The sequence below is a fragment of the Tripterygium wilfordii genome, chromosome 7 (genome assembly GCF_013401445.1).
Source record: "Tripterygium wilfordii isolate XIE 37 chromosome 7, ASM1340144v1, whole genome shotgun sequence".
NCBI lineage: Eukaryota > Viridiplantae > Streptophyta > Magnoliopsida > Celastrales > Celastraceae > Tripterygium > Tripterygium wilfordii.
This window is the reverse complement of record NC_052238.1, coordinates 16,196,584-16,210,337: the sequence shown is the minus strand read 5'-3', so window position 1 is coordinate 16,210,337 and position 13,754 is coordinate 16,196,584. Positions and strand designations below refer to the sequence as shown.

At 37.8% G+C, this 13,754-nt stretch overlaps 1 protein-coding gene across 1 annotated transcript; it reads right to left on the bottom strand.

Moving 5' to 3' along the window:
* Nucleotides 1-9,740: 9,740 nt before the first annotated feature.
* On the bottom strand, nucleotides 9,741-12,192 carry LOC120002099 (3-hydroxy-3-methylglutaryl-coenzyme A reductase 1-like). The gene is made up of 4 exons (XM_038850689.1): nucleotides 11,130-12,192; nucleotides 10,840-11,021; nucleotides 10,393-10,739; nucleotides 9,741-10,282 (listed from the first exon to the last, which is right to left on the bottom strand). Exons 1-4 carry the CDS (start codon nucleotides 12,083-12,085, stop codon nucleotides 10,028-10,030), a joined length of 1,740 nt encoding a protein of 579 aa, XP_038706617.1. The 5' UTR covers nucleotides 12,086-12,192; the 3' UTR covers nucleotides 9,741-10,027.
* Nucleotides 12,193-13,754: the final 1,562 nt, after the last annotated feature.

The following is a 13,754-nucleotide window of genomic DNA, read 5'->3' as shown; positions in this document are numbered from 1 at the left end:
ACATTTCTTATCTCTTCCTTCTCCCACTAACATGTTTGATCTATTTCTTGATGAACCATCTCCCTCTGAGTCTCATACAGGTGACACTCAAATTACTTTGCCTGCTCCTGAACTGTCTTCCTTGTCTGATGGATCTACTGCAGACACTACCAGTTCCCCTACTCTTCGACGCTCTACCCGGGTAAGAGAACTTCCTATTAAACTTCATGATTTTCAGTGTTTTGCCACTACTCTTACCTTATATGAGCCTCAGTTCTATTCGGAGGCCAAATCTAATCCTGTTTGGCAACAAGCTATGTCTGAAGAATTGCAGGCACTTGAGCAATCTCATACTTGGGATCTTGTTTCTCTCCCACCAGATAAGTCTGCTATTGGTTGCAAATGGGTTTACAAAATAAAAACCAAGTCTGATGGTTCTATTGAGCGATACAAAGCCCGTCTTGTTGCTAAAGGCTTTACTCAGGAGTATGGCATTGATTATGAAGAGACATTTGCTCCAGTTGCTCGTCTTACTTCAGTACGCAGTCTGTTAGCTATTGCTGCTGCTAGAGGCTGGACATTGTCACAGATGGATGTGAAGAATGCCTTCCTCAATGGTGATCTTGCTGAAGAAGTCTATATGAAACCTCCTCCTGGCTATTCACATCCCCCTAATACAGTCTGTCGCCTTCGTCGTGCCTTATATGGCCTCAAACAAGCTCCACGCGCATGGTTTGCCAAGTTTAGCTCTACTATTCAACAACGTGGTTTTCAATCCAGTTCTTATGACTCAGCATTCTTTGTTCGTCGGACAGTCTTAGGCTGTGTTTTTCTACTAATTTATGTCGATGACATGATTATTACAGGAGATGATTATTCTGGTATCACTGATCTTAAGGAATATCTTCAACAACAATTTGAGATGAAGGATCTTGGTTCTCTAAGTTACTTTCTTGGCCTTGAAGTACTCTCGGACACTACCGGGTACTATTTATCTCAGGCTAAGTATGCTTCTGATTTACTTGCTCGGGCTGGTCTCACAGATAGTAAGATTACTTCTACTCCACTGGAACCTAATATCAAGCTTAAACCTTCTGATGGTACTCCTCTCAGTGATATCACCCTCTATCGACAATTGGTTGGTAGTCTCGTATATCTTACTGTCACCCGCCCTGATATAGCCTATGCTGTACATATTGTTAGTCAATTCATGTCAGCTCCTCGCTCTTCCCACTATGAAGCAGTCATTCATATATTGCGTTATATCAAAGCAACTCTTTATTATGGCCTTCATTTTTCTGCTGCTTCCTCACTTGAGTTGCGCGCCTACTCTGACTCCGATTGGGCTGGTGATCCCACTGATAGACGATCAACCACTGGCTTTTGCATCTTGTTAGGGGATTCTCTCATTTCTTGGCGAAGCAAGAAGCAGACTTCAGTTGCTCGTTCGAGCACGGAGGCTGAATATCGTGCACTTGCTACTACCACTCAAGAAATTGTTTGGCTTCGTTGGCTTCTTGGAGATATGGGAGTTCAATCTCCCAGTCCTACACCTCTATTTTGTGATAATAGAAGTGCAATCCACATTGCTCACAATGATGTTTACCATGAGCGTACCAAACACATTGAGATTGATTGCCATTTTACTCGTCAGCATGTCACACAGGGAACTATTCAACTCTGCTCAATATCTACTCTTGACCAACCTGCTGATCTCTTCACCAAGCCACTCCTGCCAGGTCGTTTCAGAGACTTAGTTTCCAAACTCAAGCTTACTTCTAGTGCACCAACTTGAGTTTGCGGGGGGATGTCAAAGATATCAACAAAATCTTTGATATCTTTGACAAATGAACAAAATCTTTGAATTTGTCAAAGATATCTACAAAATATCAATGATATCTTTGACAAATCAACAAAATCTTTGAATTTGTCAAAGATATCAACAACATCTTTGATTTACTTTATTGACATTATTTTTCTTACTTTTCCTTTCTAACGCCTATATAAAGGCATGTTGTACACAATCAACATATAGTGAAATACAGATCTTTTACTTCTCTAACATATCCTTTCACTTCTCTAACAAAGACAATGAGAATATCCATGTCTTAAGCTCGCTAAGGGTGTTTGATCATCCTCTGTGTGCTATATTAAGTTATTGATAGCAATTTTTTATTGGATGCTTCCAGATGTGAATAGTTATTTTTATGGTTGAGTATCATATTGGATTTTGGTTTGATGTTGTAAAGTTTTTGGACTTTTTCTGGAAATGTTTTTGATAGTTGGTTTGAGCACTTTGTAATATTTTTGGATTACACCCCTTGATGCTTTAAATAAACGACTTTATTGGAAAATATTACTTTTTTTACGACAAATAATTAATACACGTCTCGCGAATCAACTTGTTGCTCTTATATCATATCTAACTATGGATAGTGATACCAAAGATCTTTATATGTTTATCAACTATATCTTCAGCCAATATGAAGGCATAGTCTTTTTTCATTGGCTCCAAGCGTGAGGGAATGCTAAACATTTGGTAATTTTTCCTCCCACCTTTATAAAAGATCCCATTGAAGCGGCTAATCCGAAGCATATTGTCCGTACATCTGGTCCCACGAATTGCATGGTATCATAAAGAGTTATTCTATGTATTTTTTTCAATTCAAAAAGAACATTTGGACAGTTTCTTTATTACATTGAGACGTGTTTCCTTATTGTTACTCGTTTATTATAATGATTATTCTGTTGTAATACGTTATGGGCTAATCACTCATTTCCTCGCTAGTGGGGTGTAGATTCAGGAGCGACGGACCGTATGAACGAGGAGTCATGATGGATTTGTGGAGCACTTTTGTGTACCTACCCAGAAGGTAGTGTTGAAGCTGATGCTCTTTCTTTTGTTTTTTTTGTTCTTGTCTAGTGTGATGTCGTTTCATGTCCTTAGTCAAAACTATGTCGTTTCCATGTTTTGGTCTTTTTAGGTCTGCTGTGTTTTTCTTCTTTGGTTGTAACAAAAACATCCGAATACGATTCTCTCTCAATTTTGGATTCTGGCTTAATCCTTGATCTGTGTGATAGTAATGGAATGTTCAGTACTTTGATAATCTTACAGGTAGCAGGCATGGGGAGCGAATCTACTATGGATGTTCTTGGCATCGTGTGGATACAAACATAATTTTTTTTTTTTTTTTGTGCTTGTTGCATCTACTTTTTACTTTTTTTATTTTGAGAGATGGACTCTCCAGATATCTCATGGTACTGTTTAGTTATGGTTTTCTGGTACTTGCGTGGATGGTTTTGCTAGGTTGGATTAAGCTATGTAATCGTTAAAAAGTGTCGTATTTCTTGACAAACATCAAGCTCGAGCACATCTAATATACCATTATAGGATGGATTTGTGGGTAACTAGTTTACCATATTATGCTCTAGTTCCTTTTGTTACAATGTCCATCGAAAATGAATGAACTTGTGTGGTGCCTCATCTTTTCTTCCTATTTTGTTTTGACTTGAGGATCTTCGTTTATGATTGGAAGAGCTTTGACTTGTCTTTTCTGGAGGGTGGCAGCGGATCGTTATGGTCGAAAATCTATCATATTTGATAGGGACATTTTCAGTGTTAGCAGTTCTAATTATTTGTTTTTCTCATTTTTTCGCCATGGATAACAAGTAAAAGTTAGGTCAATTTCGGCACTTTTTAGTGTCAATAGCTGCACTGCTAACAGTTAGGGTTTCAGGGTTGTACTCAATTCTCTCTTTGGCCTTGGTGCAAGTTTCTGGATGGCACTTACAATGAGATTTCTTCTTGTTGGACCCCATGAGTTTTTTGAATCTGAAAGTACTAAAATTTGTTAATCAGTCTCTCTCTAGATTTACACTAGTACTTAACACTATTGTTGGCCCCAACAGATTGACTGTAGGTGGAAAAGCTTGTGCTGTCAGGTCTAACTGTCATCCAAAATTCCTCCTGGACAAAGCCAGAAACCAAATGCAACAGAAGCGCAAAAGAGAATACCAACTATTTATCCCAAAAGGTCAATTGTGTGGCAACAATTTACATTAAGCAACCATCCTTGCAACATGAAGAGATAACTGACGTCAAGATATTCATCAGAAAAGAAAAAAAGAAAGAAAAGGGACACTCTCTCTTCAAGCTCATCAAGATATAGATTGGTTGCAGGTTGGATATCTGTTTTATAGTGATTGATAACAAAGTCTTAGAAGTTTGATTTGAAATGTCTGATTTGGGAATATGAACCCGGGACTTTCAATAGGTGACGAACATTATTGGAAGATGTTTTTTAAACATTAAAATTAGACTGAAATGACTATATTATCGTTTTATTGCCGTTTAATGTTTTAGCCTAGACATGTGAATAATGATATGTGCATTCCTCGTTATGCTTTTGTGTCTCTAGCTCCTTTCTGGCAATAAACTTTGAAAGTTGGAATGCTACAAAATGCAAAAACATGCTGTGATTTTTCGCAGATTCCTCAAGCAGTCAATGCAGGAGACACTACATATTCATAAGTCATAACAGAGAAGTAAATGAAAGATGTGATCCATGTGTGCGATAGAAGCTTCTCCTGACGAACATGCTGAAGCTAAAAAGTCTGAAGAAGTTCAAAAAGAGAGGCATCTGATTATGCAAATCTTTTTATGAACTGGCCCTTAATCTCTACCATCACAGTGTATTGCGTATTCTCACTTCAAGAAGTTGCTTACACTGAAGTAAGTTTCTTTTCCATTCATCTTTTTACCTGCCTTTGGGGGGATTTTGCGATGATAATCATGCATACAGTGTTTGCTTCGATGACCACCTTCAAACCATTACCAGGACCAGGTTTGCTGTCAGTTTGAAAATGCAAGGGTCTCTGTCTCGACATACGTATAGTAGTAGGTCCAGATCCCCGTTGACTCGCGCCGCGCGCCTGATCTCAAGCTCCATATATATATATTTAATCTTTATTCTCACCAGAAGAAAATATATTTTGCCAATGATGACATCCTTCAAATGATACCTGAATACGTTGAACATCAATGTGTTGACAAATGACTCCTATAAATTAATATCGATCCCCCACCCTCTCCGGCAGATATGACTCCTATAAATTAATATCCCCGGCCACCTTCTCTGGCAGATATGCTGGATAATATTTGGACCATTTAGCAAGAGCTTCATGTGGACTTACTTGCTTTTACTTTATTCGAACTCAATGTGTAGGCAGTCCCCTATCGATTCCAACTTCCATCTACATGAAGCATCAATATATATAACCATGCAGGATGAATACATACATACTTGAGACATAAATTTCTTAATTGGCCTGAGTACCAGAACAATATATGTATTCAAACCATATTGATCTCCTTCTACATTCATATATACATTTTATGGGTTTGAGTGTAACCATTGATATATTTGGTCAATGTATAATTAAGCGAACACAAGAAAAGTACAGTATGAAAACCAATGCACCAAACAGGTCCAGCAGCATGGAGTTCTCCTCTAAACCAAAACAAATGGTAAACACCACAGAATATCGCAACCACTAAAAATTGCAAATATCAGGAAAATATATAGGTATTAAAAATGCAAAGTAGGTATCCATGTCAAAAAACTATATATGAAACATTGAGCAAAGAAGAATAATAGGCTAACCTTAATGCACTACTTTATTTTTACATAATCAACTTTATCGATGAAAAAAAATAGCACTTTTCCTCTGTCTTTGAGTATTCTTTAAAAAAAAAAAGAAGATGCTAACTGACTTCTACATCCAGAGGTAACAAACATAGAATGACATGTACACTGCCAAATATGAATACTTAATAAATTCATAAGCTTTTATTTAGAACCCTATGCTACACAGGGCATATTAAAGCATCAATTCAAACTTTATTAATCACCATTCATAGTTTCATACAAAACCCGCGTAGCGTGAGTATGCACCTAATTATATATATAATGCATAAATAATTTTTTTCTAAAAATTTAAGGAGCTAATGAGGAGAAATATGTATTTAGAAAATTTTATAGTTTATATCACATTATAAATATTATATATGAATATATATATAAAAAATGTAGGGGCGGTGGCATTCTTCGAATTTACCTATAATAGCATTCTCCTTTGGTTGTCTCCTTGTTCTTTGTACCATCATTATTTGCTAAAAAAAAAGGGTATTTATATATGCTGACTTTCATTTCAGAAAATAAGGCATGTGGATATTAATTAATTAATGTTTTTTTTTGTCTAATTAATTAATGTTGGATTTCGACTAGAAACAACCCCATTAGCTCAATTTAAGCCACCAGAAGTTTTTTTTAAAAATGCCTAAAATTAATAAATGTAACTTTTTTTTTAAAAGAAACAAAATTTTATTAAACCGGGCAAAACCTGGGGCAGGAAACCCCTACAACATCATTGCAAAGAGAAGAAATATAGATAACAGAAGGATAAGAGAAGAAGTGTACTCCCTGAGACAAATCAAAGCCAAAGTTGACTAACTTATCATCACTGAAGTTAGCCTCACGATAAATATGACTAACTTTAATTTGTCAATTCTGGCCAAGAAGCCGTTTAATAGGAAAAAAAAATGAATTCGTGACAAAATATTATTACAAATATGAAATATTTTTTACCTTTGGATCAAATCCATATTTGACTTGTTATTAGTAGGGGTTCCTGGGGTCTGCTGTTATATTTTTTTACAGTATATCACACTATAATGTCAATCAATGGTCAGATCTAATCCTAATGTATCTAATGGTTGATATTTTAACAACTAAAAAATAATCAATTTCTTTCTCTCTCATATTCACACACACAGATGCTTTCCTCTCTCACTCTCACTCTCACTCTGACTCTGATGAAGACGAAGAGATCTCCCTCATCGAAATGACTCCATGTTTATGATCTAGATGATGAGTCCCTAACAAAAGGAAATTCCAGATAAAATCAATCCTACTCCATGTTTGCAAAACTAGGAGAAACCAAATCAAACTTAGAAACCAAGTCAAACCCAAAAACCAAAAAACAAAATTCTCTAATTACTCATTTACTCTAATTACCCCATGCTTGCAGAATTCTCCAACCCAGAAACCCAATTATTCCATGTTTGTAAATCTCCATTTTTGAGCACCCAAGAAACAAAATTCTCAAACCAAACATCAGAGTTGCATTCACGATCCGTTTAGGAAGTTATTACCAAGCCCAAAAGAAGATCTCTTCGTCTGGATATGTTCGTTGGAGAAAGATTGAAAGAAAGTGAAGAGGAAAGCGTCTATGGCACCAGAGAGAGAAAAGGAATAGGAGAGAGAAAAGGAAAGAACGTGATATGTTTGTGTGGATTTGGGTGTGGGAATAGGAGAGAGAAAAGGAAACTCATTATTTTTTAGCTCTTAAATTATCAGCCATCAAATACAATAGAATTAGATCTAATTGTTGGTTTATTACAGTATGATATGCTGTAAAAAATAATACAACAGAGTCTGGGAACCGATTATTTAAGCCTCAAATAGGGAAAATGCAGGCCCTACAGTGGATTGTCTACTGCAGAGCCCCTGGACCCTTTGAAAAGGGTCAATCCAAAGGTTATAAAATTACTCATTGCTGCCCTAATAGTAGCTTAACATTTTTTTCGAAAAAAGTCATAGAATTGATTGTATTAAGTTACCTAATAAATTAGATAATTGAGGCTCGTAGGCATTTGTGTGACCATGAAGATGGAGTACAATTAAGAGGACTAAAAAAAAATTTAAAAAACACAAAAATGACCATTGCTGGACACTCTCGGACAACACCATATTACACTGAACATAAACTGACGACTGTTGAATGATTCTGTACTCCACCAGTCTACGTTGGGTAACAAAGACAGAATAGAAAAAACCAACATATAGATTACAACTTGAATCCACAACAATGATATGAGCTTCTCTTTCAATAAGAGAGGCCGATATATCTCCCTCAGATCTGAAAATCTTATCACTAAAAAACTGAATATATGTCGTCAGAGCACACCAAAAACGTCAATGATCGAAGATTCGTGACTGATGAAGGAGATCTATAACCGGAGAAAAGAAACCCTACAAAATCCTTATCAACACAAAAACATTAAAAAAAATAATTAATAGATTTAGATTTAGAAAGGGCAGATCAAACCCATGGGATGAGGAGGAAGAGGTGGGAAGGAAGAGAATAGTCAGATCTCTACTTAGTTTCAGGTGCAATAGCTTAACATTTGATTGACAGAAGAAAAAAAAGAAAAAAGAACATTTGATCAATGATTAAACCACAATGCCATTCTTTAAACAAAGAGGAAACTTTATTAATATATGAAAAAAAAAGAAGGAAAAATGATGAAGGCTTCCTCCCATTTGCATGGCTTTATTATTATTATTTGAATAATTTAGCAATAAAATAAGACCCAGCATTACATTTAGAATGATCCACCATATTTGCCGACCAAAACCATTTTGAATGATCCAGCACGCTTCATTAAACAACCAAAAGTTGCGAATGATGGACGCCCCTTGTTCAATGAATCTTAATAGCAATCCAGAGACATGCCTTTATATATATTGTGGAAAAAAATGTTTTTTATATGATATTGAAGACATATATAAGAAGACCATATCCCATGTTTATCAGGTTGTGGACTTCTCCTTAACAGAGTAGAACTAAATCAAAAGAAGAGTACTTTGACTATCTATATTGAACAGCTCCCAAAGAAGATAAAACGAACCTCTAAGAGCATCCACACTCCAAACACTTCAATTTTCATACAACTATCAATTTTTTAAGTGTTACATCTCAATACACTCACTTGAGCCAACACTTCACATTCATTTTCTCCATCTTCCCTCTCTTCCTTTACATCATCTCTCGCTTCTCCTATTGATTGTGTGGATCCCAAACATCAACTTTTATCTCTCTACTAACTACTCTAAATATGGAGTATAACTTAAATCCATAAAAAATTTGAACTGTCAAAATACATTCATGGTAGATATTTAGCACTTGATAAATCAATAAATATTCATTTATTGCGGATGCTCTAATGGCAGTTGAATGCCAACTTTTCAGAAGCAGAACGTCAACTAATGAGACATATATTCTTAAAAGCATGCAATTGCTATTGTAATTGCTATTGCTACCTAGCTGTTGAAAGTTTGAACTTTGAAACTTCATACCAGACTGTTGCCAAGATATTTCCTCCTGCCACAGTAAAATTAATTCATGTGTTTCAAATCTCTGATAAGAGTAGTAACATCTTTCTTTCATTTTCCCAATCAGAATCAAAATCAAAGTCAAAACACTATGTTTATGTTTATCAGTTTATGTAGTAGTGGGAAAAGAAGATTGATATGAAAAGGTCAATGGTGCTCTGGTCACAAATTTGTTAGCAAGTAGTATTGGTCTATTCTCATCTATCAGGCAGGCAGGTAGGCAGGCAGGCAACATAACATTGACAGACAATCTTGTCCCAACAACCAACCATCCATACATTATGATACATCTTCTACATATTTCTTTCCTTTTTCATTGTATACGGCCCATTCCATTAACGTTAGCTGGCTTAATTTGCGTACGAGATGTACTCTACAACAGATTCAGCAACTAAAAAACATTCGCATCCTCTCAACAACTATCTAAGAATAGAATAGATTCAAACTCCTCAGTTCACAATCCATCTATAAACCAGTTCACAGGGCTTGCATAAAAGTTGAGATTAAGAAATTTGGCTAAAAATATGAAACACTAAAATATTTGCAGCAATTTTACACAAATTTTGGTTTGATGTTTGTTTGTTACATTTTGCTTTAACACGAGTAAACGAAATACAACTCACAGAAGAAAGAAAGAAAAAGAATACAAACAGCAACTTTTTGAAACACTCTGAATTGCTAATGCAATCTCAAATCGTCTTTCCAAATTGCACCTGCATATATGCCTCTCATAGAAGCTCCTTTAGTGTTTTTTTTTTTGTCCGGCAGAAGCTCCTTCAGTTAGATTGGCATCTTTAATGACTCTTATTCATCTAAGAAGAACCAGCAGCAGAAATATTGGATACATCTTTGCTGGATCTGTTGTACTTCATATGGCTTTTCACAAGCTGTCCAGCAGCAAGAGCTGACATAAGAGAGAGCTCCCCAGCAAGAACTGAACCTGCTACAATTGTGGCTAGCAGCCTTGAGTTAGCCCCAGGTGTCTCTTTGTTGGCACCCTTCACCCCAAGCAGGTTCAAACATGCTGACTGAGATGCCAGCTGGGTACCCCCACCGACTGTGCCAACCTGCAGAAAGAGGAGGAGCTTCTTAAGATCAAACTTAACCTGACAATTCAAGCAATTACCCCCAATATCTAAGTAACCGGTTTCAAGGTCGAATGGAAATAATTATATACCTCAATGGAAGGCATGGTGACAGAGACGTGAAGGTCCTTTCCATCGTTAACAGCTTCCATCATGGTAATACAGTGAGAGCTCTCCACGTTCTGGGCGGGGTCTTGGCCGGTGGCAAGGTAAACAGCAGAAACAATGTTACTGGCATGGGCATTGAAGCCACCAAGAGCTCCAGCCATGGCAGACCCAGTAAGGTTCTTGAGCATGTTAAGCTCCACCAAGGCCTCCACGCTAGTCTTCAACACCTTCCTCACCACATCTCCCTTGATTATGCACTCACAGACCACCGACTTACCCCTTCCTTCTATCCAGTTCACTGCTGCCGGCTTCTTGTCCGAACAGAAGTTACCTGATCATAAAAAAGTAAGTCTTTCATGAATTTGTTCTTCGGTGAATATCTCATTCAATTAAATTGATTCAGTTAAGAGAGTTTAGAAGGGGCAGGTTACCAGAGATGCCTATAACATCCATGTCAGGGAAACTGTTCTGGAGTAAATCCAAGACGTTTTGAACACCTTTAGAAACCATGTTCATCCCCATAGCATCTCCGGTGCTGCAGGTGAATCTCAGGTAAAGATTCTTCCCGGCAATTGCGCATTTGATGCTCTGAAGCCTTCCAAACCTGCTTGATCTGAATCCCATATCAAACCCAAACTTACAGTTAGATCATTGATCAAGTAAAGCGCAGAAAAGAAGAAATAAAATTGGATAGAAAGGGAGAGGCTTTGAGGAGACTAACTTGTTGAAAGCTAAGGAAATCTCTTGGAAATTGGCAGGATTTTCCAGGAAGAACTTCAAATCTGCAGCTCTCTTGGCGGAGCCGAACCTGACAACAGGTGCTCTGGTCATCCCGTCTTTGAGTAGGACGCTGGTGGCGCCGCCGGACAAGGCCATAGCTTTGCAGCCCCTGTTGGTGCTGGCAACCAGGCACCCCTCAGTGGTAGCCATGGGCACAGAGTAGCCCTTCCCGTCGAGCAACAAAGGCCCGGCAATGCCAACCGGAATCTGCACGTAACCCACAGGCATCTCGCAACACTGGCCCAATATAGACTGGTAATCGAAGCCTTCCAAGGGAAGCCCGTCAAGAGACTTTCCAGTAATCCTCTGCAGGGCCTCGCGCCTGATGTTAGCAGCACGCTTGCAATCCCCCAATTTTGACTCCAAGGAATAAGACGGGGTGGTTCCAGCCACCACCGATTTGACAATTTCCTCGTCCTCTTCGTCGTCCAAAGGAAGAGCAGGCACAGGAATTGATTCGACGACCTTGGGCTTGACTACGACAGAGGAGGGAGGAGGAAGAGAGCAGTCGAGGGCCTGACCGCAAGGGACCTTGCGGGTGTCATCTTTGATAATAACATCTTCGTCGTCATCCTCTGAGGTCCATAGGTCTGCGGAAGGACGGAGAATAACGGACTGGACGAAGTCAACGCCAAAGAAACCGAGAAGGTAGACGCAGGAGGCGACGAAGGCGACGAGGGCGGAGATCTCGGAGAAAGAGAGAACGTGAAGAGGAGTTGATGTGCGGATCTTCTCGCGCCAGCGCGTGAGGAGGAAGTAGACGACCGAGAAGAAGAGGGTGAAGAAGAGGGCGTTGGCCATGTACAAAGGGAGGGGAAGGGGGTCCAATGCCTTGGAATTATGGATGTCATTCTCCATAACGCTAACGGGCTTGGTCGATCTCCGGCGGGCCTCCATTGATGGGGGGTTGGTGGCGGCAGCCGGAGAGAGAGCTGAGCCAAGTAGTCGAAAAGGGATATTCTGTTCAAGTAGCGGGGGCTTTGGGGTGGGGAGAAAATGTAGGAGGTGGAGGGGGTATATATGGGATGATGAAGTTTGGGTGGCACGTGCAAGTGAGGATTCCAATGGCACGTGGGGAAGGAAAATGGGTCAAATTTTAACAGCCGTTTTTAAATGTGGAAAATTGCCTTGTTTCTTCCATGCTTCCCATAAGTCCTAATTTGATTTGTCATACTACAAAGTATGTAATTAAAAAAGTAAGTTTTCATATGTAATACTCCTATTGTAATCTGTAATATCTAATGGGTTGTCTAAAGTTTTGGTCTTTATTTAATCTGAATTGAAAACTATGAGTATTTTATATTTTGTTTAATAGGATCCATGAATTTTACCAATAGTCAATAGATATCCATGTAAAAACAAATGTAAATGTAAGTGCTCCTACTTTTTCAATAATTAGCATGTGTTTTATAAAATGATCAAAATTTCAAATATCCTATCCCAACAAACCAGAAAAAGAAAAAAAAAGAAAATAGATAAACAAAAAAACTGGCAGACAAGTACAAGGAAGTAGTAGTTGAGATGAGTCAAATCAATAATTGAAGAGAGTGATGGTTATGGTTTGCACATCCTGCTGCATTGCGTTCTATATACATCCTTGATCATTAGTTGTTGATCAGATCCTTTCAACTCAGACAAGAGAAGCAAAGCAAGGCCGCGTTTTTAGCGTTTGAAACCATTGGTTATTGGGTTAGGAAAGTTGATTTCTTCCAAGTTTAGACAATATTATTATTAGGTATTTTTTAAATACATCATTTGCAGTGCAGCTGTCTCTGTTGAGGCAAACTTATTAATATCTTATATCATAACCTATAATTAATTAATTAATTAATTAACGTGGCTCTTCATTATTAATCACTGTAATTAAAGAACACAAAAGATCCCTGATATATGTATATATAACCACAAGTCTGTACATTAATCCTCCATTGTAATTTAAGACTAATGGAACTTACTAATTAATTACAGTCTTCAGCCTTCATGGAGTAATACTCCAGTACTTAAGACTAATGGAACTGACATACATTTTTTTCTCGACCTACTGTTCAATACCCCGCATGAAAATCACTGGGAGCAGCCTCCAATGTGACAACAATGGACCCGCCTCTACTTGTCGATGATGATGAAAGCTATGCATTAAAATAATAAATGAGAGCTAACAATTACTCTTAGTTTGACTAAACGAAAACTCTTTTATTTGATTCTTGAAAATATATAAATGTATATATATAGACTCTACATGGAGTGCAGTGGCACCAGCCAGCCAGACATACATACAAAATTAATTAATAATAATAGTTTACATGATCAAGCTACAAAGCAGTCAACATTTTTCAGTTATCTTACAATTAGCCATCCGCAAGATATTCAAATTGTAGAAAATTTATTTCTACCTAGACTAAGCACTAGCAGCCACAAAATGCTGATCAATATTTCAAAATTGAAACAGTCGCACCCGCACCCAATGGATGACTAAGTCATATGAATCTCAATTACTCTTCATTAAATCCGTAACTGCCTACCAAGTAAACCCACTGATTTGATTTGAGACTCAAAACAGCCTTCC